The sequence below is a fragment of the Polypterus senegalus genome, chromosome 10 (genome assembly GCF_016835505.1).
Source record: "Polypterus senegalus isolate Bchr_013 chromosome 10, ASM1683550v1, whole genome shotgun sequence".
Taxonomy (NCBI): Eukaryota; Metazoa; Chordata; class Cladistia; order Polypteriformes; family Polypteridae; genus Polypterus; species Polypterus senegalus.
Window position 1 is genome coordinate 107,928,390 of NC_053163.1, and position 27,326 is coordinate 107,955,715.

At 35.5% G+C, this 27,326-nt stretch overlaps 1 protein-coding gene across 1 annotated transcript in view; it reads right to left on the bottom strand.

Annotated features, from left to right (window-relative positions):
- Positions 1 to 27,326, bottom strand: part of thoc2 (THO complex 2) — a 133,891-nt gene that overhangs the window by 18,855 nt on the left and 87,710 nt on the right. Inside the window, exons 31-33 of the mRNA XM_039766308.1 lie at positions 22,539 to 22,954; positions 22,393 to 22,451; positions 21,044 to 21,079 (exon numbers count right to left, since the gene is read on the bottom strand). Of these exons, the coding sequence (XP_039622242.1) occupies positions 21,044 to 21,079; positions 22,393 to 22,451; positions 22,539 to 22,954 (511 nt within the window). The remainder of the gene's footprint in view (positions 1 to 21,043; positions 21,080 to 22,392; positions 22,452 to 22,538; positions 22,955 to 27,326) is intronic.

A 27,326-nucleotide genomic window follows, 5' to 3' on the forward strand; every position in this document is an offset into this window, starting at 1 on the left:
CACGTGAAGAGTCAGGCGGATCTGTCAGGTATCTCAATGGTGCCACGGAGGTAGCAGCTCATCAAACCTGTGCCCAAATAGAGAGGCAGTATATGAGGAGTCTGCACAGCAGAGAAGAGGAGAGATTGAAAAAAGATAGGACAGAAAGAACAGAAACAGAGCTGAGTGTACAGCATTTGGTGGAAAGGCAGGATGAGCTAGCCAGTGTGTGTGAAAGGCAGCACGGTTGTTGGCCCTGCAACGGAGTGAGGGATCAGTAATCTAGGGATGGATCATCCTCATTGAACACTGTTCTGAAGAGTGGGTGAGATTGAGCCGTTGTCCTTCCCAAGGATCCAAGGCATGCCAGGGGAATGAGGATGATGATGGGAGGACAACCAATGCGGCTCGAGGAGGCTAAGATGGTTTTTGGGTTGGTGAGGACAACGGATGCTGGTGGGAGCATGGAGTTAACCAGCACTATCACAGAATCTCCCAGTTAAGTAGGATATGCCTACATGCTAGTACTATGGTATAGGCAAATACAATCATGTCATCCTTCTTAACTTTAAGCCGATCTAGGAGAACAAAAAACAAAGCTTTTAATAGGTTTGGAGTGATTGGGACGCAAAGACTGTCTGACAGATATCCACATTTTTTTGGACTTAAATTGGTAAGAGTGGAAGTCTAACATGGCACAACTAAAGAAGAACACCCATATGAAGCTCAAGAAGGCTAAGATAACTGCCTTTTCCTGAACCCCAAGTACTGCTATTAGGGATAACAGATAAAAACTACATTTACATAGGAGTACAGTAGCTTCATACAACTACTGAAAAATATTTAACATTTTAAATAATTTAAAAACTGTGTGAGGAAATTAAAAATTCAACCTTTTTTTGTTTTTTAAAGAACATCAACTTTGCCAGGACTGCTATGACTCGATAAGCACAGCTTGGCAGTTCCCAGTTTGAAAGCCATTGCCCTAGTACATGACACTGACCCTGATATCAGGACAGTATATCAGAAAATGCTGAGTACTGTGTTATTCAAGTCAGTATTTAGGGTTTATTAAGAGCTATAATAATATTAGCATATGGTTTAAACTACAGAACCAGGCTATTAATCCCAACACCACAACTTTTGAATGCCCCAATAGACCTACTGTCTAAACACTAGTTGGCTAAAATTCCATTTACCTATAGTTCAGTGTGAAGAAATTTCTTGTGCAAAATTTACCCATAAGTTTATATCCATGTCCCTGCATTTTTGTGAAGACCTCACTTTAAAATAGCATTTTTAATATTTCAGTCATTTTAATTTCTTGACCCCCATCTGCTTAAATTAAAAGATTCGGCTTCTTGAATCTTTTCAATCTTTCCTCATACCTCACGGTAATAGGATCAGGCTAGTTGTTATCTACAGCTGCTATGTCTTTTTTGTAAAAAGGAGAACAAAGCAGCACAGAATCATCATTGTATATTATAGCTTAAGCATAATGTTCCTTAATTTACAATCTACGCATCAGGCTTTATAACTTAACATCCTACCTGCTTTCTAAATCACATCTGTACACTGTCTGGATATAGAAAATAATGAGTCCAGTACAATTCCTGGTTCCTTCTCATAAAGGTATACTTCCAAGTATCAAACCTCCCACAGTTTATTCAGATCTAACTTTTTAAATTCCTTTTGACATTTCCTTACATTACATTTATTTTGAATTAGTCTGAATTCTGTTGAGATCCATCTTTAATGATTCGGCTGATTTTACATTGTACATATACTGGTACATATTGCCTGAAGAAGTGACCTTAACTGCCTCAAAAGCTTACATGTTGTATGTAATTTGCTAAGTTAACCCATAAATGGCATTATTTTGTTTGACTTCTCATTACATCCATAATGGCTAACATAATACAACATCCTACTACTATAGATATACTGGTAAAAATATACAATGCTTTATTACTTATTTTACAGGAAAAATATTCAAATTTATAAATAAAATGGCAGTGAAGCGATATTGCTTAACATAAAATCGCAAAACACAAATACTTTAAACTAAAATGCAACATGGCTACATACAAAATGCTGAAACATCCTACAAACTTTGATAATGATATAAAACTTCAGAGTTGGAAAAGGCATAATGATGGCATGGAAAGCCACTGTTAATTGATGACTGATCCCTTCAGCAGAGACGTGCAGTTATTACTTAAGGATTGCTAAAAGTATTGTAAGGCAGCTACGTAATACCATATGCTTTAGCTGTTTACTCAAAGAATTCAAGTATTTTAATGAAATGCTATCACATACATCTAAACCCATAATGGCCATTCTCTAATACACCTGTTGCTGACATGTGATGTTCAATCATTTCCCTAATAATTGTGTCCGTTTATTTACCCTTGATGCATGTTAAGCTGAATGCCCAATAGTTGCTTGGAAAGGCCTAATCACCTTTCCATATAATGGGACAAAATCTGGCATTTTTCTGTCTGTAGGAATTTGCCCAGTATGCATTTATTTTTGAAAAATACATGTCATGGGTCTATGTGTACTTGATACCTTCTTTGTCTATCTACAGTAACTAACAAAGCAGTGAGTACCACCTTAATACTCCTTGTAACTGCTAGGAGGTTCAACTACATCACATGTGAAGACTTCAGAAAAACAGAAATGAAGAAAAACTGCTATTTCAATGTCTGTACATTTTAGGTTGGCCTTACTTTCGAGGAGTGTTCTTTTAGAATTAAAATACTGAATATCTTTGGGAACTACTTTGCACTTTTTCTGCTATATTTCTTTTCAAATGCTTTTTACCTTTTCTAATATCTTTTTTTAACTCTTCTCTTCTGGAGTTCTTTTTTCTTTGCATCTTCTATTTCTCTTTTTACTTATTCGCTACAGTATTCACTTTAATTTCTTTGTGCTTTTAGACTTTGTCATATTAGGTAAAAATTTGCCTTATTAAAATTAAACAGTTTTAGTTTAGAATTGGCACTCTGCCACAACACAGTAAATTATATTATAGTCACTATATCCTAATTGCTCAATTGCCTGTAATAAGTGTGGGAAGTACGGCCATAAACACATATCACTTCTCCTGGGTAAAAATATCGATTTTCCGATTATTTTTCTTTTTAAATGATTTGATATTGATTCTTAAAGTCTCAAGATTGATCTCATGAATCCCTATCCTGCTCAAATATAAAATATATATTTTAGCTCATCTTAGTTTTTGGCATCTGATCCAGCAAATAGTGCTAATGCGCCTGTTAAGGCTTTCTTTGGAAAAAATACTTTACTACTTTGCATAAAATGGTGTGTACTTCTCAGCTGAAATCAGCATTTTAAACTCATAAATCAGATGTGTGGACCTGTTATGGATTGAAAGGATGTGTCAATAAAGAACTACATAAAATCATTTATCCTGACATCACCCATAAATGTAATCTCAGTCATCATCCAAATGAATAGAGCCTAAATAATCTACAATAGAGACGACAGGTAGCTCAAAGCTTCCTTTGAATGCACCTTAGGCCCAAAAAATAACAGAATCATAGCAGTTTTTATCTATAAAGATAAGAGATCATACAACGGGCCTCATCCGCAAAATAAGCGGGTCATTGTTAGAATTTTCAGAGAAGCCTGTGATACAAAAGTGAGTGTGCGCTCAAAGCAGCTGACTTGAAGTAGTTCCATATTAGCGGCTTTATCAGTCACAATGGCAGGTTTTTTTCCTGTTATGTTCCATTCACCTAACATCTCTATCAAAAAGCATCAGCTCTAGATCCTCGTTTTAAAATGCTTCCTTTTTGTCTGAGGACTGCCAGGACACATTTTCAAGACTGATTAATGTGACTACTACAAGTGAACAACTAAAGAAATGTGTAACATGTTGAATTATAGAAAGACATGACTCCTACCACTGTATCTTTAATTTCACCTAATACAAGATTAATTAAAAAGTCCAAGAGGCAAATAAATTTGGCTAACAGTTTAGTTGAAGGGTGTCTACATGGAGATTCATTACACAAAAATAGGTTATTGAATAGGGCAGCACTGTGGCGCAGTGGTAGCGCTGCTGCCTCGCAGTTAGGAGTCCCGAGTTCGCTTCCCGGGTCCTCCCTGTGTGGAGTTTGCATGTTCTCCCAGTGTCTGCGTGGGTTTCCTCTGGGCGCTCCGGTTTCCTTCCACAGTCCAAAGACATGCTGGTTAGGTGGATTGGTGATTCTAAATTGGCCCTAGTGTGTACTTGGTGTGTGTCCTGCGGTGGGTTGGCATGCTCCCCAGGATTGGTTCCTGCCTTGTGCCCTGTGTTGGCTGGGATTGGCTCCAGCAGACCCCCGTGACGGTCTGTGTTCGGATTCAGCCGGTTGGAAAATGGATGGATGGAGGTTACTGAATAAAATGTATTTAAGAAGCAATATTTGATAATATTATTAATAAGATAATACAGATGTCTTAAAGTGGATGCCTTTGCATTGTAGAGTATCAAAACAGTGAGTACCCAATTTAAAATGTGTGGACTCTGATGTGATGATACATATGTTATTTAAATTATTGTGAATTTTGAATGAGTGCTGTGCTGTTTTACGTAGAATATTTTTTTCCACATCTTCCAAATACTGATGTTAACTATTCATTACCAATTATGTATTTTTTAATAAATGTCATTCTATGTTTATGCATATGTTATGAAATAAATATGGAGACATCTTTCAAATAAAGTGTTACTGAAATTTGTCACATTATATTAATGTTCTCTATGCATGGTTAAGTAATTTCTAAAAAAAGCCACCACTGCAAATACATCAGTGGATGCTAATTCAGTCAAGAAAAAAATAGACATGAAATCGAATCAGGGCATTGTGAATCTGAATCGAATTGGGACATCAGTGCTGATATACCTTGCCCTATATACAGTATCACAGTAGAGTAGACCCCCGCAAAGGCGCGGTTCAGGGTTTGCAGACTCAGTCGTTTGCAGATTTTTCCTTAGAACCTAACTATTAATTTTTAGCAGAAAGCACAAATAACCTTTGCAATTTTTTATGGCTTTTTTCGTGGCAATACTGTGCGCTGTAGAGAGAACAGGAAGCAACCGCTGAGGGAAATGCGGTTTGGGATGGTGAAAGTAGCCAATCCGAGAGGGTTATTCATTTCTCCTTGCTGCTGATTGATTGCTGCACTATGATGCGACTCCAGCTGAGTGTCCTCGTGTTTTCCATTTTGTTATTGTATTCATTTTGCTATTCTTAAACGCACAAGATGTCACTGAATCGCCCTGCACCTTCTAAGGCTTCTAGCACAGAGCCTAAGCGCTAGAAGAAGTTTAAAACACTCCAGAAGAAGGTTGAACTACTGGATTTGTTGCAGGAACTAAAAAATTATGCTGCAGTAGCGCGCCACTATGGCATTAATGAAAGCACCGCACACTACATAAAGAAGAACAATGCAGCGATCTGGAGTACCGTATCTGTAAGTTTCTGTGATAGTGCCAAAAAGGTAACGACCGTAAGAAACAAAAATATCATCAGGATGGAATCTGCCTTGACATTGAGGATCACTGACTGCAGGAAGAACATCATCCTCTTGGACGGTAACATCATCCGTGAGAAAGCATGGAAATTGTACTAGCAGTTCGCTACAGGAGACAATGTAGCAACTTCCCATCACAATGTTCCTGAAACCTATAAAGAAAAGCAAGCAAGAAACCCCACCAGAAGAAGACCCGTCCAAAGATACAACTCCTCCTGAAGAGGCGCCACCTGAGGAGTTTTAAATCCTCTGCATCGTACTGCACAGTTACTTCATCACCATCAATACCATTCATCATTGGCGAGTACCCATATATTTTACTGTATTTTATTTAAATGAAAATTATTATGCATTTATTCTACTTATAACAAAGAAAACGTCAGCACATACCAAAGAAAACGCGCTTGCATGAATTACAGTACGTATAGCGGTAACATCGGTATTTTACATTCTAGCACCGCGGGAGACATAGCAGTACAGTACTGCACAGTAGACGGGTTTACCTTTACGTTCTGTTTTTAGGTAATGTATTAATGTATTAAGCTAAGTTTGCAACGAAATTAAAGTGCTTTGGGGGCATATTGTATTTAGCGTTTAAACTATAAAAATAGGCTTTTAAAAGGCATTTTTTAACCACTTCCAAAAGTTGGGGTTTTTCACAATTCGCGGGTGCTCTAGGAATGTAACCACCATGAATTTCGGGTGTGTACTGTACAGTTAAAAATTCTGATGGTTTCAGTAGATAACAATATAATGTATTTACACATACTTTTAAGATTGAATTATTTTAACAAAAAAACTGTTAAAAAATTAACTGTAGCTGGCCTCTTTTCTGGTAAAACTATTGTTAATGCTCTGCTACTCAATCTGATTCGATAACAGGAACTTGCACCTCTCAGACCAATAAAAATCTTTTTTTTTCCTCATGCACTTGCTCATTTGTTTCACCATCACCGTCAAACAAACATAGCATAAGAAACTTCATTTTCTTGTCTGTATCAACTCACCAATCAGGTTGAGCCACAGAACACTCAGGGTACTATTATTAAAGGGTTCAGCCCACCAACTGAACACTTCACAAACAAGTACATACACCAAGATATTGTCATTAAAGACAAATACTTTGAGAGAAATCCACATTTCCTTTTGCAAGCGCATTGATTATTTTATGTTTAAATTTGTTCCAAAGTATTCCACTAATTTTTAACATACTTGTGTAACATTTTTATAAAATCAATACTGGAAGTAGATCTTCATGCAGAATATATCGCCCACTCCTATCTGTCCACCTTGACATCTATCATGTTACAGATTAATATAAAACTAGATCTGTATCTATGAAAGCCTGTCCTTGTGCTCTGGTATTTGAAAGGGTAATTAAAGTCCCATATTACTATAGTTCACCGCTTTTAACTTGTTTTTTTTTTTTTAATATTATTAAAAACATGGAAATTGAAACTATTTCTGCATTGGGAAGAGTCTGAAACACATTTTCAATATAAGTCTTCGTTCTAGATGAATCCAGATATCCCCACTGGTGCATCACCCATTTGAAGTAGACATGCATTCATTTTCTCCTTTACAAACTCGCCCTCCTTTTTAATTTTGTCTGTGTTTCCTAAATAATGCATAGCCATCTATGTTATGCTTATGTCAATTTCTTGGTTTTAACTATGTTTCTGTTATTGCCATACTATCCTAATTATATGCAGCTCCATATAGTACCAATTGATTGAATGTGGTGGTTTGACAATCCTCAAATACAGAGATTCTGGTTACAGAATAGAGCATAGAGGGCAACAGTGTATTTAATCCTTTAATTGCCTGTTTACAAAACTAAGAAAGCTAGTTCTCCCATATGATGACATTTATTTATATGTGTGGTCTAAAATAAATGACGAAACAAAACAGACTACACCAAATCATAAGTAAAATACATTATTGATAGTGTGCTTTTGACAGCTCCAGTTAAAACAGTTTTGAAGAAGTTATCAACCAGTTCTTGAAAGTAAACTACAAGTGAATTCTAACAATTAACAGGACCTGTAGAAGAATAATTTGCTATTATTTATGAAGTCACAAGAAAAAAATGAAGATATGGATGTGACATGCTGCATTTAAAGATGTGAAAAAAAGCTTTCTAGAAAGCTAATCTTTCAGAATCGTTTTGGTTTTTTAACTCTGTATATACTTTTTTGTTCACTGATGCACAAAACTTAAACATTGTAAGGTGGCAAACTGCGGTTTCTTAAAGTGGCAAGACATCTAGTACACAAGGACAAAATACAATACTAAATTAGATGAGACAAAACAATTACATAACTTTTAATCATTCATGTCAGACTTTGTCAAAGTTAGAATAAAGCCCAATTCAGCCGCTAAACAAAAATATAAAGACAAAATAAAAATAAAATGTCCGGTAATGCATTTTACCTCATAACTGATAAACTAACACTGAATAATTTTCACACACAAAAACACCTACAAAGGCTGTTTTTATGAATCCTTGTTTGTAACGACAGATAAGGGCTTCTGGTGTGATGTGTGTTAGTGGTTAGTGTAATTAAATGACCACTATCAAAATATGAAATGGACAGATGAGGGCTTAAACACTACACAGATGTCTCACTTTCTGGTGTGATGCAAGACAGTGGTTTGTATAGTTACAAGACCACTGACAAAGTAAGAGTATTTTCTACCCAACATTTTATGGAACTTTGCTCATCAGGGAAATATTTTGCTGAGAGGCAGAAGAGCACACTGCAGGTACTGCGCAAGCCTGGACGGTCTTTTCATAATGAAGTAACATGTTTGGACTTTAAATGTTGCACTACTTGAACTGTCATTTCAATAAAATAAAATAAAACCATTTACAAACAGCAGTGCTAACCCAACACTGTTCTCAACCTCTTCTGCTCCTAGCTCTATTTCTTTTCATACTCATCAACACCAGACAACATGGGGGTGGCCAACATAAACATGCTTAAACAGAGAATTAGAGACTGCAGATTTTATTCAACATTCAGAAGAACTTGTGGAAAATCAAACAAAACCGATTAACCTTGAGATACTGGCTTTTCCAAGTTGATTTATATTAAATATCAAAACAAAATTTTTAAATGTTTCTTAGCCCAAAAGACAGACACACAAAGAAATCCTTTCTAACCAGCAACTTCACTCAAAGTTATGTCAGCCTGAAGTAGAAGCTGGTCATTTATTAAAAGAGGATTGATGATCACGTTTTCCTTAAAATAAAGGTATTATATCTTTATATTACATTCAAACTATCTTGAGGGTTAAGTACACTGAAATTTTCTTGCAAAAAATATAATAATTTATTATATGTGTGCTCAAATTGAAAATGTCTAGGATTACTGTAGATCTTTAATAATTTTTTATTGATAAGAGCAAAATCCAGTAAAATTTTAAACATGCAAAAAAGTACTGCAATGCTCTGCCCTGAAACCACAACTGCATACTTATGTGACTGATAAATCCTAGAGTAGAAAACCATACTGCAGCCAAACCTGGTTATGCAGCAGCTGCACACTCAAATGTAAAACTCAAGGAAAGTCTGAAAATAATACATTTACAGTGTTTCTAATCTAGCATACTGTTCAAAGAAAGCAATTTGTTATTTAAGATACAGACAAATAACATATTACAACATACAATTTGCCAGCAGTGTACAGTGACAGTATTCTGTTAAATGTGAAATGCATTAAATCATAATGTTAACCTATAACATTCTTTTTGTCCCAAGTGTATGATTTTTGCCTGGTGGCGGGGTCAGAATATTCTTGACACTGTGACATACTGCAAAGAGGTTGAAAAGGGTGATGCCAGAAAAAGAACAAGCAAAAATGGGTTGCTTGTTAGGCTGACAGTCTTTACTAAAAAAAAAAAAAACAGGTGGTTAAGGATACCTGTATAAATGTATTAAAAGTATATTCAAGATGACATCAGATGTGGCAGAAATCTTGCAAAACGTTTTTGGATGAACTACTGGGGAAACTCGGCTATTAGCCAATATAATGAATCAGAGAAGCTGAATGTCTATTATCGTTCTTACATTTTTTTTTTCTTATGATGCTGGCACCCTCTTCTGGAGCCAGCAAAGAGGGCAGTGTTAAACTGCCATCTCTGAATGTAGAGGAGACATTCCAAGCCAGGTGAAATTTAGCCTGAGTAGGCTGCCCAAAGCCAAATTATAGCTCATTGCACATAGGGTGTAGGTGGGATTAAGTTTTCAATTTAAATTGAATAATTGGCATGGATAGAACATACTGCATCAAGGATTTGGATGGGTTAATCTTTGGAAATGGAAAATTACTATGGAACTACACTCCAAAGGTGTAGAATAAGCTAGAATTTGTATCAAAAGTTAAAAGGTTCAAGCAATATGTGGTTACACTAGACACTATGTTTAATAATGAATAATGACAAGAATGAAATTAGGATTTGGAGATGGGTTTTCCCCATCTGTCTTTCATCTATGAAAGGCATTAAGTAAGTATACAGTAACATAAACGAAGTTCAAATTGCATTGTAAACAACAAAAGAAGAAATAAAAATATAAAAGACATAAAAAAGAATCCCTAATTTGGGTTAACGAGGGTGAATAAAGTGTATGCTACAATTGTTGCTATTTTTATTACAAATGAAATCAAACAGTCTTAGTGGTGGTAAAAGTGGTAAAAGTCAATGTCCAATTTGATAACAGGCACTATGGTCAGACGACCAATTAAAAGGAAAACAAAAAACTATGGCTGGCATGGATGCATGAAAAAATAAACCTCTAGTTCTAACTGCAAAAGATGACCCAGCCCCACCTGGGCATTCTACAGCAGAAGATTTGCTATAAGCTTGGTACATTACTGTTGCAGATTCTATTTTGGAAAACAAGAATATGTTCAAAAAGCTTTCACCTGTACAGAGAAAAGCTTTAAAGTTTGCATGTATGTGAATACCCAACAGCTATTCAAGATATTCAGTGTTCTTAACACTAGAATTACCAGAGCCTAAGAAAAAAACTCATAGATCCGTCCCACCTTAAATCGCTTCGCACCTCTCCATCAGTGTCTTTTGTCCTGTAAATGTGTCGATAAGCAGCAAGCAGCCAGCAACCTACCATCACACCCCCCCCACAGCCACACAGTTTTCTCAGCTCAAGTCTGTTTACCTGCGTGTCAGTTGCTTAGAGTTGTATAGAGTGAGAAGTCAAGCAAAATGACACCCTTTATAAATACTAGATCGTTAATTGGAACACATGCATTTCATGTGTGTTCCGTGTCTACAACGATCTATGTAAGCACATCGTTAAAACAAAAACATTTTACTAATAATTGACAAAAAAGACATGAAGTCTATAATGCGTGAAGCCTGAATTCAAAATATCAAATAAACACTTTCACAAAAGGTACAAATATAACAGAACGAATGCACTTCTATTCAAGAATATAAATGCAGAAAAAGAATCCGCGTTACAGTGCGACATTGACACGCATTTGCTATGACCGGTTCAGTGGCGCAACGGTATCAACTGTTGACTGGTAATCAAAACAGGTTTGACCCTGGACAAGTCCATTTTGAGAAGTGAGCTGCTCTTATTCTTACTATTTTAGAATAAAAATATACATTTCATTCCAGTCTGTAACAGCCGGTGTAAATTTATAATACTTGTAAAGGTTAGCTTTGGTTTTTTTTTTTTTTTTAATTCAGTTTTATTCTCTGTCACTTTCAGTTAAATTTTGAAACCACTGTGGAAACTACTTTATTGTAGAATGCATAAATATGCATGATACTACTTAACTTCCTACTGGGGTAGTACTTGCTGCACAAACTTGCACACAATGCAGGGTAGCTTGGAAGTAACAAGCAAATGACTAGTAAATATAGAAATATATAAAAACTTAGTAAATTAGTACTTAGTACTACATAAATTTAACTTATAGCAGAATATTCATTGCACATATTATAGTTAAAGAACATTAATTCTTTTCTTTGGTGGAGGGGAGCCAGGGCTACTTTTCCATGGACATACACCACCTCAAGAAGCAATATGACCCAATCATGGATGTCAGAAGAGATACAGAAGTTTAAATATAAACTCCACAATCAACGTTTTTTCTTTTTGTGGACACCTCTCTTATTCATTGTATATGGTACAAAACCAGGTGATTCAGAAAAAATGCTAAAGTTGGCAAGTGAGAGGACTTAAAAATAATGAAGAATCTAAACACAAACACTGTCCCTATCAGTACTCAGTTATCTTTATTTAAATCAAAATGACCATGAAAAAACTTTTTAATTGGTACATGTTTGTGTGAACTGAGTGAATATGCAACACTGGTTATTCAACACAGAATGCAGAGAGTACTGAGTGCATTGCCTTACAGGTCTATATGCCAACTTGAATAACAAGTATGATAGTCATTGACATAACAGTAGTTGAAAAAACTGCTGCTTACTGAAAAAAAAAAAGGAACAGGCATTATGACAACAAACAGAAATATACTCTTTTCTTCTTGTTGATAATTTTTATATACATGCTCTCCAAGCATAAAAACTAAATTTGTTGTAACATACTAAAAAAAAATTAGATATTACATTTGATACATGAATATTTTTGCATTTTTATTGTATCTTTGTTTAAAAATGGTGACAATAAAACAAAGAAGAATACAAAACCATTATGGATCTAGCAGCTCTGGTATCTTAGGTTCAAACCCCAGATATCAAATCCTATTTCTGCATGGGTTTTTATCCTACAGCAAAGATCTGCAAATTTCATTAACAGACACACAAAATCGGTTGCTTGTGTATCCTGGTATAAGCTACTGACCTTTCTACCAGTAAAGACCTCAAAAAACACAGGGCACCCAAGCTTTTTTTTTGTTGTTGCAGAAACCTGATTACCATAGTACCAAAGAAAGTGACCTGGTGCCAGTCATTTGGGAAGATGAGATAAACTTCGACCTGCATCCCCTGTTCATTACTGACATACTCCCTTTCCATCTTATATTTTCTGAAAAGCTTCTACAACATGGCAGGTGAAAAAAATATACCTGTTCAAAGTGCTGTGTCATTAGCTTCAAGAATTGTGTAGTCTGACTTAAGTAATAACATTTGCTTGTTTCATACACTAGTCACAAAAGTGATTACGCAGGTTCATTGCTGAATGAGATGGTTTTACTAGACAAAGAGGTAACAATTACTGAACAGAATCTTAAACTAATAAAGATAAATGAACGAAACTGTCAAAACACAATACTGACTATATTAAAGATATCATCCTCTCAGCATTTTATAAATGTGGATCAGATGAATATGAGTACACTGCTCATACTTATTTTGTGCATTTAGATATGAATCTGACTTTGATGATGCTCTTCATCAGCAGAAAAATCAAATCCAACTTTAGCTCTTTTCAGAGAAGTTGTGAACAGCCAATCAAGTGGTAAAGGGGTGGAAGATAGGCAGAAGCTGCTCCTTTTTCCACATACCAGAGGGGTAAAGGGACATAATGGGTGCTTAACAAATAGCCAGATCTTTTCAAAAGACACTACCTGTAGATAATACGAGAAATGAGTATTTAGAAAATGACGTGGATGCCATGCATTAGTTTAACTATAATGCTGACCCCTGCTGAGTATACACTTAAAGAGTTAAATTACGTTGAAACAGTTCCTGAGTAATACTATCCTGGATTTTCGAAACCCTTTAAAGAGTCCCATCTTACATTTTCATCACATTAAAAAAATACTCTTCAGTTTAAAAAATAAAGAATAATTTAAATTCAAAATCTTTGCTCATCTCTCCAAAATAAGATTAAGTTTTTACAGTCTGGGCAAATTTCATACACTGCAGGAACCAAACAAAATATTTCAGTTTAAAATTTTCATCAAGAGAATAAAAAGAAAAAACAAAACATTACAATGCCAAGGGGGATAAAATGGTTTAGATATTGAATTTCACAAGTTACCTACAAAAAAATGTAGTATAATCACTCTCCTTAAGATGTGAGTAAATTAATGATAAAATAATAACTCCTACACAGTTGAATTGAGAAAAACATGATTTCATTATAATGATCTTAGCATGAACAGTGGGTGTTGACCTTGAAGTAGTAATGTCTGTGGAAAATTCTAGGTTTTTTTACCTGCATAACTTTTTTTTTCGTTTTGTCAGTTTCACAGGAAACACTTCAAGCCTTGGTCATATGATGTCACCTAGCAATGTTACAACACAATTTAACAAGTCACAACCACAAGTGTGGATAGTGAAAAGGACACTTGTGGCTGCCAAAAGCAGTGTTGGAAGACTAATATAAGAGTCTTAATTCCTATTCCTATGGGTTTTCAAAGCTGCCCCTAATATTTTAGCATTACACTGCTAAATGCTATATCTAAGCCTCAAATTTGTACTGTATGCATTTAAATTGCCAAACCCTAACACAATTTGTTTTAATCTTTCAAATGTTTCACATCATCAGTCCAAAAAACAAACTAATGAAAATACAATGCACATCTAAGACCGGCTAACCCGATCACACAGTGAAGTTCCAAGTTCATCAATTCTCTCTACGATCCATGAGATTTTTAATATATTTTGACAGAGCTTTTATCCATGATGCCTATTTCTTTAATATGGATCTTGAACTAACCTTGGCTTTTTATACATTTTAAGCACAGACGAAAAAGCAAGTTTCTCTCTAAACAAAAGCACCTCATTCAACGTACTTCAAAAAGCAAAGAAAAGTACTGAATCAGTGAATATTGGCTTTACAACTAAACTTTTGTCTACATTTTCCTTTATCGTTAAAAAGTCTATACTGTATAGTGGAACTCGCACATTAAGAGTAGAAAGAACACCCCCAAAATTTGCTCTATCCTGATATAACAAAGGCAACTTAGACAGTGAAATCTATCAAGGGGAAAAAATTAAACCAGTCATTAAAAAAACTGGAGTCATTACAAGATCATAATTATTACAAAGTCTAAACTTTAGTTACTCTCTGAAAAATGTAACCTTACGAAAGCAAATTCTGTTCCATAAGGTGAGGACATGCTGGATGGTGTAAAATTTTTTAATGAATAACGCAACCATGGTCAATGATGCAGACCTGAAGTTAATTTTATGATAAGTGCACTCTGTCCAAAAATCCTAGGTGATTTACTTACATTTGCAGTGCTAACATTAAATACTGAATCAAAATCAAGTACTAATTTATTACTTATGCATCAACCCCCTAGGTCATGTTCATTATTCGTTGATAAATTTAGCAATAGTCTGTCCAACCTAGCTGAAAGAAACAAAAGGCCCCAGCCTGAATGTTTGATTATTTCAATATTCACAAAGATGCAGAAACAGGCCACGTTAGAAAAGTAACTAGTAACGCAGACACCAACACTCTCTTCATAATTATATGATCCGATTTAGTTAAAGGTCAGAGTACACTTTTGTCTTCTACTAAATTGTGAGTGGATAAAATGTAAAATTTAATTTTAGTATTAAATCACATTTGATCTTGCCTTTGTCAATAAAATGTTTAGATTAAAGGAACAGAATGAATCATTACAATAGATTAAAATTAAACTCTACTGTTGATCAGTTAAAACTTTACTAAATTTTGCCCAACCAGAACTAGCAAATGATTACAACTGTTTCTGAAAAACAAGTTGTATGTAGTAGTTATCTTTATATATAAAACTGTACAGTAACTGACTGACTAATAGATCAATGCACGGCCTAAAACTCTGGAGCTAGAAATGCGAAATTTGGACAGTAGATAACTTTTGTGATATAGGCACCCACAAAGAAGGGATTTTTCGAAATTCAACCCCTGGGCGAGTGAAAAGGCGTTTCAGCCTTTTTCATCTATTATTAATTAGGGAGGCATTTAAAAAATGTCTTTTTAAATTCAAATTGGGAACAAATATCACTTGACAGCAGCTGTTGCTCCATATTCCCACTGCAACTCCCACAACACATGCAGAAGGACACAGTGATAAGTTTTTTCCAGATCTGCAAAACACATGCAGAATCGGTCCACGGCCAGAATGGAGTCTACATTGTTCCTCCTGTATCTTTGTCTCAATCATCAGAAGGAGTCTTCCCTCCAGCACTCTTACATATGCTTTACCTGGGAGGCTGAGGAGTGTGATCCATCTGTAGTTGGAATACACTCTCTAGTCATCCATCTTAAATATTGGGACCACCAAACCAGTCTTCAGTTCCAAGGGTGTTTTACCCACTTTGCAGGCAACATTAAACAGATACATGAACCAGGCTATACCAACAATGTCCATCACTTTCAAAGTCTCTTGTCAAATTTCACCCACCCCTAGCAACCTTACTACCATACAGCCCTTGGACCACCATAGTGACTTCTTCAACAGAAACAAGAAAGCATGTCCTCATCTCACTAGATGTGTACAATGCTACTTACTGGTAAGATGACAACTATGCTAGTTGAGGAGTTCTGCCAGCAGACAATTTCTCCAGAAATCAGCACCTTTCTATCCTCGCTTAACACAGTCTGGACAAGGCTACACCTTAACATTCTAAGGCGTCAAACAATTTTCCAGAACAGACTTGAAAGCCATGCTAATAGTCTCTCTCTAAATAGCCTTCCAAACATCTCCAATTATCAACCTTTTTCAGCAGTCCTCTTCGGCTATAGATATCTCTCAACCAGAACAAGAGATCCCAGACAGCATTTCCCTCAAGGCCACCTTTTTCATTCTTATAGCTTCTCTCACCTCTGGTGTCTTTTACTGGATCCTAGGTTTGCTGCCATGAGATGCCTCAACCACCTTTAGATGATAGCTTTTAGCAGCTGTATGAAAGCACTTGACAGCTAAGTCTAAAAACTTGGGGCTAAGTCAATATTTGCTCAATGACAGTGCTGGGTTCCATCAAGGTTGTGTCTTGTCACTACTCCTGTTTGTGGTTTTAATGGACATTGTTTCAAAGGGCAGTCAAGGATGCAAGGATGTCCAGTTGAGGAGGCTAAGGGTAGCATTGTAGCTTTATGCTGATGATATTATTCTGATTCCCTTATATAAGTGTGACCATCTGCACACGCTCAAACAATTCACTAACAAGCGCAAAGTGGCTGGGATGAAGATCAGCACCTCAAGTCTGAGGTCATGTTTCTCTCTCAAATAAGTGTGGAGTCCTATCTCCAAGAAAGGCAGGTGGAGGACAACTGTCCTTAGTGGGCAATTTCAAGTATCTTGAAATCTTGCTCACAAGTGATGGAAAAAGGGAATAAGAGATTGACAAGTGAATCTGAGACACAGCAGCTGTTCTGAGGGTGTAATACCGGTCCATTGTTGTCAAGCGGGAGCAGGAGGTAAAGACAAAACTCTGTTTAACAGTTAATCTACACCCCCTGTCCTCACCCATGACCATGAGCTGTCTATAACAACTAAAAGAATAAGATCTTGAGTACAAGTGGAAGAAATGAGGTTACTTTACAAGGAGGCTAGCCTGACACACTGTAAAAGGGTGAGAAGTTCTGCGATATAAGAAAGCCTCAGAGTTGAGCTGCTGCTTCTCCAGATTGAGAAGAGTCAGTTAAGTGGTTTGGGCATGTTGCAAGGATGCTCCTCAATTTCCCTGAAGAGCTATTCCAGGCAGGTTCCTGCAGCCGGGCATGCTGGAGGGACAAGATCTTTTGGGTAGATTTGGGAACATCTGGGAATTCCCCAGGATAGAACTGGAATATGTAGTTGAGCCTGGCATGACCTGTTTGAGCCTATTATGACCCAAACGAGGAAATCTGCTTTCCAAAAATGGTATTTTTGTTAATTTCAAATTTTTGGTTTGGAAGGATAATCATATTAAGTTCATTATTTATATTTGTCTTAGAAATAGATTTGAAATGTTTAAAAGCATACGCCTTTAAATGAAAATGTTTAAGACTATGAAAATATACATTGATGTACAATGAGGCGTTTCGAAAAATTTCACTGGTAGTCTCTATGCACAGGGTGAGACAAAAAGTACCACCACATTTCAAACATTTATTCTACAAAAACACTACAACATAAAATAAATTTCATTGTGACACAAAAAATGTATACAAAACAGATTTTTTTCACTATTTTAAAAATGATGTCTTCAAAGTAGTGGCCATCATTAGCAATACACTCTTCGAGACGATTTCTGAACGTTTCTATGACTCGTTCAGCCATTTCAAGGGTAATAGAGGCGATTTCATGGCAAATGGCATCCTTTGGGGATTCAAGGTTTAGAGGTGTGTGTGTGTGTACACCTTCGACTTGAGATAACCCCATAAGAAGAAATCACACAGAGCAAGAGCAGGCGAACGTGAAGGCCACCTGACATTGCTACACAGGGAGATCAGCTTCCCAGGAAACATGTCCCACAAAACTTCTTGCACAGATCACCAGGCATCAACAGCATTTCAAAGTAACATTCTGAAGTGACTGTGACCATTGCTCCCCCCTCCTCAAAAAAGTAAGGGCCTACAATGCTCAATTCTGCAACAACACACCAAACTGTAACACCCTCACTGTGCAGGGGTCTCTGATGAAGTTCATGGGGGTTGGTTTCAGCACAGTAGTGAATGGTTTTGCTTATTTACGCAACCATTCAAACAGAAATGTTCCTTGCGGTTGGCAGAATGTCTGTGCACAACTCTCTATGGCTCTCCCAGTCTCTCTCAGTGAGTTCCTGTACTACCATCATTTTGAATGGATGGGAATTAAGGTCCTAATGCAAAATCCTCCTCAAAGATGTGTTGGAAATGCCTAAGGAAGCATGTTTGCGCAATGAATGTCTAGGAGACTGCAAAATTGATCCCCTTACAACTTGAATGTTTTCAAGTGTTATTACAGGCTGAGGACAGCCTGGAGATTTTCTGTTCAAGTTTGTACCCATCTGTCTAAATTTAGCCACCCACTGAAGAATTGTTTTCCGATTTGGGATGTCACCTTTAAGAGGAATGCTGGAGTGCGTTTAGAAAGTGTGCTGCATAGTGATGATGGATTTGGTGTCTTTGAAGAACGCTTTGAAAGCAAAAGCACAGTGTGCATCTGACCAAGGCAAGTTGCTGACTGAAAACTACAAGGGATCACCTATCAAAGGACCTCCACCCCAAACCACTCGGCTGCCTCTACCTTGTGCAATGACTTTGAGAAATATGGTACTTTACTTTGGCCCACCCTGTGCTTATGTTGTCTCACAGTCTGTCTTAATTGTAAGGGAGGGTTCTGGGGCATGACATAACCATATATAATGGTTACAGAGAAGAGGAGTTAATTCATCACTGTACTTGCTTGTATGCATGTTCACTATGTACTTCAAACCTTTCTTGCAATGGTGATTTTGTGGAGGAAAATCAGTAAGATAAAAGAGGTTCCAGGATTTAAATAGAGTTAACTATTGACACTAAGACACATGTAGTATGGTAAATGGCAACTCTAAACAGGGGCTTCTGTGAGAGGTCTTTGTAATGAACAGGCAGCATACCCACCCAGATGGTTGGTTCTTGCTTTGCTCCAAGTGTTGATGGGACAGGCTCCAGGTGCCTATGACTCATCTTGGTTTGTGAATGCTATACTACTACATTTCTAAGAATTTTTACATTTAATAGTGTTTCTAACTTAATATGCAGGGATATTTGTATAAATTTGACATGGAAATTTAAAATAAGAAATTAAACCTATATTTTTAATTGGGTTTACAAACATGACTTCCACAAAGACAGCCATATCAGATTAAATGAAGAATGAAAGTAACACAAATACACTGGTCATCCTGGTTAATGGAATGTGTTTGTCAGGATTAAATGTTGTAAATGTTTTTAATCTACATAATATCTGCAAGTTAAGAGTCAGATACAGTCTGACGTTTAATAGTCAAAAACACAGGCAGATTCAAAGAGTAGATGAATGGAGCAAAGTATAAACAGTTCAAACATATTAAAAAGTGACTTTGTAAAATAACACTTTAAATCATATATTTTACACTATTTTCGTATGATTTATAAGCCTTCTGTTTCAAATAAAAAACATTTTTAAAATTTCTACTTACCAGTAATATAGTGTGTAAACCATTAAATTACAGACTTCTACAGCAGTGGGAAGTCTCATTTTATTTTTAATAGACTACAAAGCTCAAAAGACCAAGCTGATCACTGGCAGGAGAGAAAATAATGGCTTCCCTAAAAGCAACAGCACTAGACCTTTACGTAAAATGGAAAACCATTTTAGTTAAGTGTTTATTTTTTTAGTGTAGTAAGCTTTTAACCGTGAGTACAATTAACCATAAAAGTATTTATACAGTTAGGTGTGTTTTCAAGTTGATAATTAATACCAACCAACGTCTCCCAGGTTTGTAACACACATTTTGAATATGAGATATTTGCTGGTAACTGAAGTATCAATTTAGTATATTTTTAAAACCACCATAAAAATATTCAAGAGCAGACATGAAAAATGTAGTAAGAAAGACATTTCTATTCAATAAAAAATATGGGACGAAGAAACAGGTAAAGGTTTAATAAAACCATTTTAGTATTTTTAAATTAAAAGCAAAAGTATTATTTTTTTATATCACAATTAGGAGGCAGGGAATCCCCCTGGAGTGTTTTAGGTTATGCTCAGTTTTCGTCAATGCTATTAAAATGTCTGCAAATAGACAGCAATTTTCTCAGAGAACTTTTAGCAGTTCTCTTTGGTAACTGCTCAGAGTAAACAAGGCTTATTCAACAGCTACCAACAGCACCCTCCTACGCCAAATCTGATGTGAAAAACGTATGTAGGAGGAGAGAAAGGACAAACAAAGAAAAAAAAAGGCAACAAAATAGCCAATAAAAAAAAAGTTACTCAAATGAAATATACAGAGCCATCGATGAAGTCCAGAAACATAAGTTCAAATGGAATTAAGTATAAAGAATAAAAGACAATAAAAATCAAACGCTATTTAAGAGATTTTGCAATGGTTCTCAAAGACATTTGCTCAAAATTATATGGCTGAAACGAATATAAAATATTACGTAACTGACATCTGCAACAGGAAGGGACATCACAACAGAGAACCTTTTAAATTTCTACTTAAGTCTAAAAAAAATTAAAAATACTTTTCCTTTAATGGGGCAGGGATAATTTGTTAACATTCTTAAAAATGATCTTGTATAATTAATCAACACCCTTCCTTCCTTATTACAGAGAACAAAGGAAAGCATGAATGGCAATGTCATTTATACTGTGCAGTGTTTCCCAAACTCAGTCCTGGGGAACCCCTGTGGCTGCAGGGCTTTGTTCCAACAAGCTTCTGTGTTTAATTGAACTTCTGGGCTAATTAAGTGATGTGTTATTTTCCCAAGTTCTGTGTTTAGGGACCAATGGTGTAAAGCATCAGTGATGAGATCTGCATATTTTTCGAAGACATCATATTTATCTTAAGCCTTTATTTAAAATAAATGGGAAATGCAGCATGTAATACTGGCAAATTGAAAAGTGAACAAAAAAAAAGTTCAAACCTTAGCTGCAGTATCCTTGAGTTCGTTGAGATTGTCCTGTAGGAATGAATCAAGATGAACAGGTAAGCTGGAACAGTTCTCAGAAACTGGAGTTTTGGGGAAGAAATAGCTTGTAGACTGCTGAGGTACTAATTGAGATTGTTATTTGGAAACAAAAGGCTTCACATAGTTAGTTTTAATCCCACCCCAATATTGAAATTTCACTTTCTTATAGTAGGTTATTTAAAAAAAAAAAAAAAATTAAACTCTGCACTTTAATATGTTATATAAATATGGAGAATTACAATGCCCTATGAAAAATTAGTGTAAATTAAATCTGAAAAAAACTAATAATTTTGAAATGCAAATGCACAATTTTTTAATAAACATCAGTAATGTAAATTTACCAAAATTAAATTAACTTCAAGTTTCGTTATGATAGAAATCCTGATACTGTGCAGAATTTAGAGATAAAAACTTACAGTTCACAAGAGTTCAAAGCAATGGACATTCAACCACTTCTCGGTTAGGGTACATAAAGAATTAAAAGACCGATGCCTGCTGCAGAAGTGAACACTCAAATCTTCTGTAAGGCTAGCCCACGTTTTGAGTTGCAGATAATTTCCTTGAGGTCAAGTGACGGGCTTGGTTGCTTTTTATTTCTACTGCTGGACGAATGTAGCCTTTGTAAGCCAACTCATTACTGCCAATACAACTACAGGAGAATAAATTGCCAGAGATTTTTTCCCACTAAAAGGAATTCCTTGATAAAGCTTCCTTTCCAAAAAGGCACAAAGCAGCAGCAGGTTCATCAGGGTTCCTGATGAATCCAGGGGGATCCAACTGAGGTGAGCAATACTTGAATTCTTCCGCTCCATACGATCTTCGCTCTCTCTCACTGAAAAAAAGCTTCCGGCTCCTTTCTGCTGTAAAGCCATTTTCTTGTTGATATTGCATTCAAAAAATAGGATTTTACAAAAAAAATATAAGTATATATAAATAATATATATACATATATATATATATATATATATATATCCAGGCACTTAGAAAAATGTGCTTAAAACTTTGTGAATAATTTCTTGAACTCAAAAATGAAAAAATATATTTACAATATTCTGCTAGGTCCTTGAAGATTAAAAACTTTCCTTATAAAAATATTTTAAATATAAAAAAGTCTCTCTTAATAGATGCAACTTGAAATTTAAAATGGAAAAAAAATAATTAAAAAATTGCTTCACAGACAGACTCCAGAGGCTTCAGTGTTTGATCTGCATCAGCTTGAATGAAGATGAACAATCTGAAGGACATTGGGTTTTCAACCATAAGGCCCAGTATTAACGATGCCCTCTTCCTCAGGCTATACTAACCTTAACAGTGGAGGAATGTGATGGTGAAGAGTGGGTATCAACTTTACGTCGCTTTTGTTCTGGAAAAATCAATAAGAAACAGTTAGACTTGCATTTCTAAAGTCTTGACAATGCTTACGACAGCTTGAGTAATCAAAATTATTTACCCCTCTCAGACTCAGAAGACTCTGAACGGGGAACAGGTGACTTCAAGGACCCAGCCATAGTTGCCTTCTCTCCTTTGCTGCTCTCCTTCATTTTTATTTCCTTTGCAACCTCTCTGTCTTTCAGCTGCTCCATTTCTCTCTCCTTCTCAGCAGAAGACTTAATCTCCAAATTGGCACTGATGGTCTTGGCTGAGGGCTTCTCTTCTTTCTTGAGCTTCTCCTTTTCCTTTTCTGTTTTAGGTGTTTTTTCCTTGATATCACGAGCCTTCTCCTCTTTCACTGACCGGTCTTCCTTCTGCTTTTCTTTTCCTGGTACTTTGGCCTCTGGAGTGGCAGCTGGTGTTTTTTCCTTCTTCTCTTTGTTTTTTTCCTTTCCACTTTTGTCTTTATCTTCCTTGTCCTTGATAATCTTAGAGCTGAGGAATATACAACACAGATATTATAATACTGCTGAGACATTTTAAAAGTTAAGAATTTTTATTACAAAAGAAGCATTAAGCATGTTCATCTGAGTTACTAGAGCTTAACACAAAGGTAACTAAGAATTAAAAAAGTTTAAGGAACTAATGCAAGAATGGGTACACATTCTTGTTTCTTATCAATAAAAACCAAGGACATTTAATTTTAACATAAGAAAAGGCCAATGCTGAAAGTTACTGTACAGGAAATGTTTTTCAAAGACTGACTTTATGGTAATTACATAATTAAATTTCACTTTCACCATCTTAGCCAAGGTGTAGTAGATTCTTACATTTTTTCAATTTCTTAGTAACTAATTAAAGCTTAAAAAGTAGTTAGTAATCATGTGGCATAAAACTAGTAATGGCTGTCACTTTAAACTGTAATTAATAATACAGAAACAAAATATCACAAACTAAAGCAAGCCCACAAAACACCAGCATTTCACAAGTGACAAAACATCTCTAGTACTGTGTGGTTAGAGAAAAACCTCACTATGTGTAGCTGGATCTAAATCAAATTAGAAAACATTACTAAAGCACACAACAAAAACTTGTCATGTTATCATTAGGAGGCCATGTGTTGTAAAGGCCAGTCCCCTTTGACATTTGTAGACGTTTTTACTGTTTTAGCTTGTTCAACAGGTGGTTACAAGTGTAATATACTAATAAATTAAACAGTCTGGAGTAAAGTCCCATAAAGAGGGAAAAAGATATGCTATCATTTATTGAAGTATTAAACTGTGGACAGACAAAAAGTTTCTGCTGGAACTTAGCACCAGAAAATCTTGCACATTGCACAAAGCGCCACTCTGTCTCAGAAAAAGAATTCAGAAAAAGGCAGTGATTTACCAAATTAGCAGGTAAACATTCCTATTTAAGAAGGTTCTAGATCTATCTACATATCTGATCAATGGAGAAGTAGTAACTGCTATTCATTACTGTATAGTTGCTACACTGCACATTTGTACACTGGTCTCTCTACAAAAGCACTCACAGCAATCAGCTTGGCTCCACCCAAAGCAAACAGCATGTAGCTTCAAAGGAATAACTTGCAAATGTATGTAGAAATATTTTTTTAAAATAACCTATCAGTGCATTTCAGGATTAAGCAAATTTGAGAACATTAAATGAATATTTGAGAATAACATAAAGTCATTCTGCAAACAGCACAAAACACTTCAAAAGGCAAAGTGATTTGTCAGGCAGGCTATTAGAGAAGAATGAGCAATCAAACATATCTGAAGATGACTTTTCCAAAAGACTGACAACAGCATATGAAAACTTATATATGCACTGCAGCACACCTGACATGTCTGCTATTGATCATTAAAATAATAATAAAAAAAGATTACACTTAATCCTGTAAATTGTTGGTTCTAGGAAAAAGTACTTTATTAAAGTGACCTGCAACCAAAAATATGCTAGTTTTTGCAATGCATACTGCGATGTCAAATGTGTTCCACACATTCAGGCAATATTCCCAATACTGTGGTCATCTGAATTCTCAAAAGACAACTACTGGTGAGATAGCTAAAGCACATTAAAACAAAACAGGGGGACACTTTCGGAACTCTAGACTCCTTGATAGGACATTATAGTTTTAAATGAGCATGTACTTCTAGTCTAATAATTCAAGTCAATTAAGTATATAAATAAACATACAAAGACTAGGTAACAATTTGGTGTAATATCTTAAAGCATTTGAATAGTTTGTACCAAATTAAAAATGTGCATAGCTTTACGCCAAGTTTAGTTTTTATATTTCTTGACCTGAGCAACATTTATGTGCGTACACATTGTTTATAAACAAGGGCCCAGAACTATACTATCTATACTATTAAATCAGTCAGTGCTCACATTTTTTCAGACCACCTGACTATTTTTTCATTTTTGTCAGTTAATAACTATCTTTAACTTTACATTGGTCTTTTGGCGATCATTTCATCTTCTGTTCACAGAAACAAGACATTTTAAGCAAGGCAGCCTTAACTTTTGCATGCCACTGTATATGTACTATTGCTGTTACCAATATGCAAGTATAAAATGACTACCTAAAGAAATCAGTCCATCAAGATTTTTGAAAGTGAATATACTTTAGTTTTTGATAGAGATTAAATTATATCATTAATCTCTATAAGTAGGTGCCAGAGGAAACACGCTTTACATTTGCATCTCTCTCTAGTACACATATTTACTATTCAACATATCAAGATTTACTTTATCCAAGAGCAAAAAACTAATGAAACTACGAAAAAGCTGAACATTTTAGATTTCTTGTTTGTTGCTGCGTAAATGCCAATTTTATGAAACAGTTTTAAAATTAAACAGAGAATAAACTTCCTATTCATAAAAGATGGTTATATTAAAAAAAATTCAATGTAATGTTAGAAGTACAGTAGAAACTCATGAATAAACCGGCTTGGTAATTTTAGCTAACACACCATGAAAGATGCATTACACATTACTTTTTAAAGTAATCAAACAAAATTCTTATTTTATTGAAGTAAAAATACTACCACTACTATAAAAATTAAAACAGAAACTGATACATAAAAAAATACTGCACTGCTTTGCAGAAGCATTGAAGGCACTGCTGTCTGGTGGCAACTAGTGAGGAAGTTGTTACACATTTGTGTAGCATGCAATAAAGAGGAAAGAACTATGTAACAGTTATATACATTTATATGTATATACAAATATACATTTAATCGTGCGTGTGCCGAAGGGTAAATTTCATCTGCCCGGTTTAGGGTCACAGGGTGTAAGGGAAGATCATCATGTAGTACACCAGTCCTCTGGGCAAAATCGCACAGCCAAGCAAAAAAAGACTGTTCTGTGTGCAATCCAATAACAGAAACCTGTACATACTGTTTTGTATAATAGAAAAAAACACAAAAATATGGATCAGCATACATTTACCCATTAGTCTTCCTATAATGGAAACAAATAAATGATGGTACTCTTTTTTTTGTTAGCCTCTTGGTCCACCACTGACGCGTTACAAAATTTACATTATTCTCCCTCAGACTTTTTATGGCATACAGTATGTATACCAGATCAGTCAGCTTGAGGGTTGGGAGTCCCCTTCAAGGTAAGAATGGGAGATGTCAGTATGCAACAATTTACTATTGGAATGTAGCAGTAAAAAATGTAACAAAGCTGCGCCTTGATCTTCAATAAAAAGATGCAAATTTAGCATCCCTAATTAAGAAACCACTTGGCCACCAATTTGGGAAGTGCTCACTGAAAGATGCTGCTAGGTTCTTCCATGCTATAGTCCTTCAGAGTTTCATGGAGATGCTTTTACAGATCTCTCCCATATCTGATATGAGATCTCTCACAATATGTAATACATAGAACTTGTGCTCTGCTTCAAAACTTGTAATGCAATGAGCCATTCTTTACAAATACAGTTCAGCCTCTAACTAGGTATTTTAGAGGCCTTCGGTTAAGGATTGATTAATTCAGTTAGTAGGAAAAGATAGGTGCATAATGAATAACAACTCTTCTGTATTATCTATGTAATAATGTATATAGTACATGTATATAGTAATTGATACATATAAGTGACAAAGGACAACAGAATTGGTTTAAGTGCATAGGGAAAGTAAACAATTAGGTTGTTTGCCTGAATTAATGAGGTTAATTATGAAGTGAGGCTAAAGTAACTAGTCACCATGCTAGCCAAACCAGGGAAGCAATTATAACGATACTAGGTACTAGCACTAGGTAAGAAACATTGTCAAATTGGTCTTGCATATACAGACCATCCATATACTGAATGTCATGATCTAAGAAGACTTCAGAAAGATTGCTTTAAAGGCTCATCAGCCTATCAATCATTAGTCTACATATGGAATAAATTAAAACCGAATTTATTATCTACTGTATATATGGATATCCTTTAAAAATAATCTCACAAAAATAAATGAAAACTTGCACAAGATATAAAGGCAACCCTCCTACTAGGCTGTACTCATACTTCAAAAATAAGAGAAATAATAATGTCTATTTATTTAATTTATAATTTTGACCGATCAGCACCATTATATGTGCTTAATACTTTTTCAGACAATGAATATGTACAGTGGAACCTCGGTTCACGACCATAATTTGTTCCAAAACTCTGGTCATAAACCAATTTTGGTCGTGACCCGAAGCAATTTCCCCCACGTGATATTTCAGTTTCTTTTTTAATAAATCTGCAACAATTTCAAAAATTCTTTTTTTTGTCTGTCAATATGGGGTGCTGATTGCACATTAATGAGGGAAAAATTTATTTAAATGATTTTAGCAAATGGCTGCAATATAACAAAAAGTGAAAAAT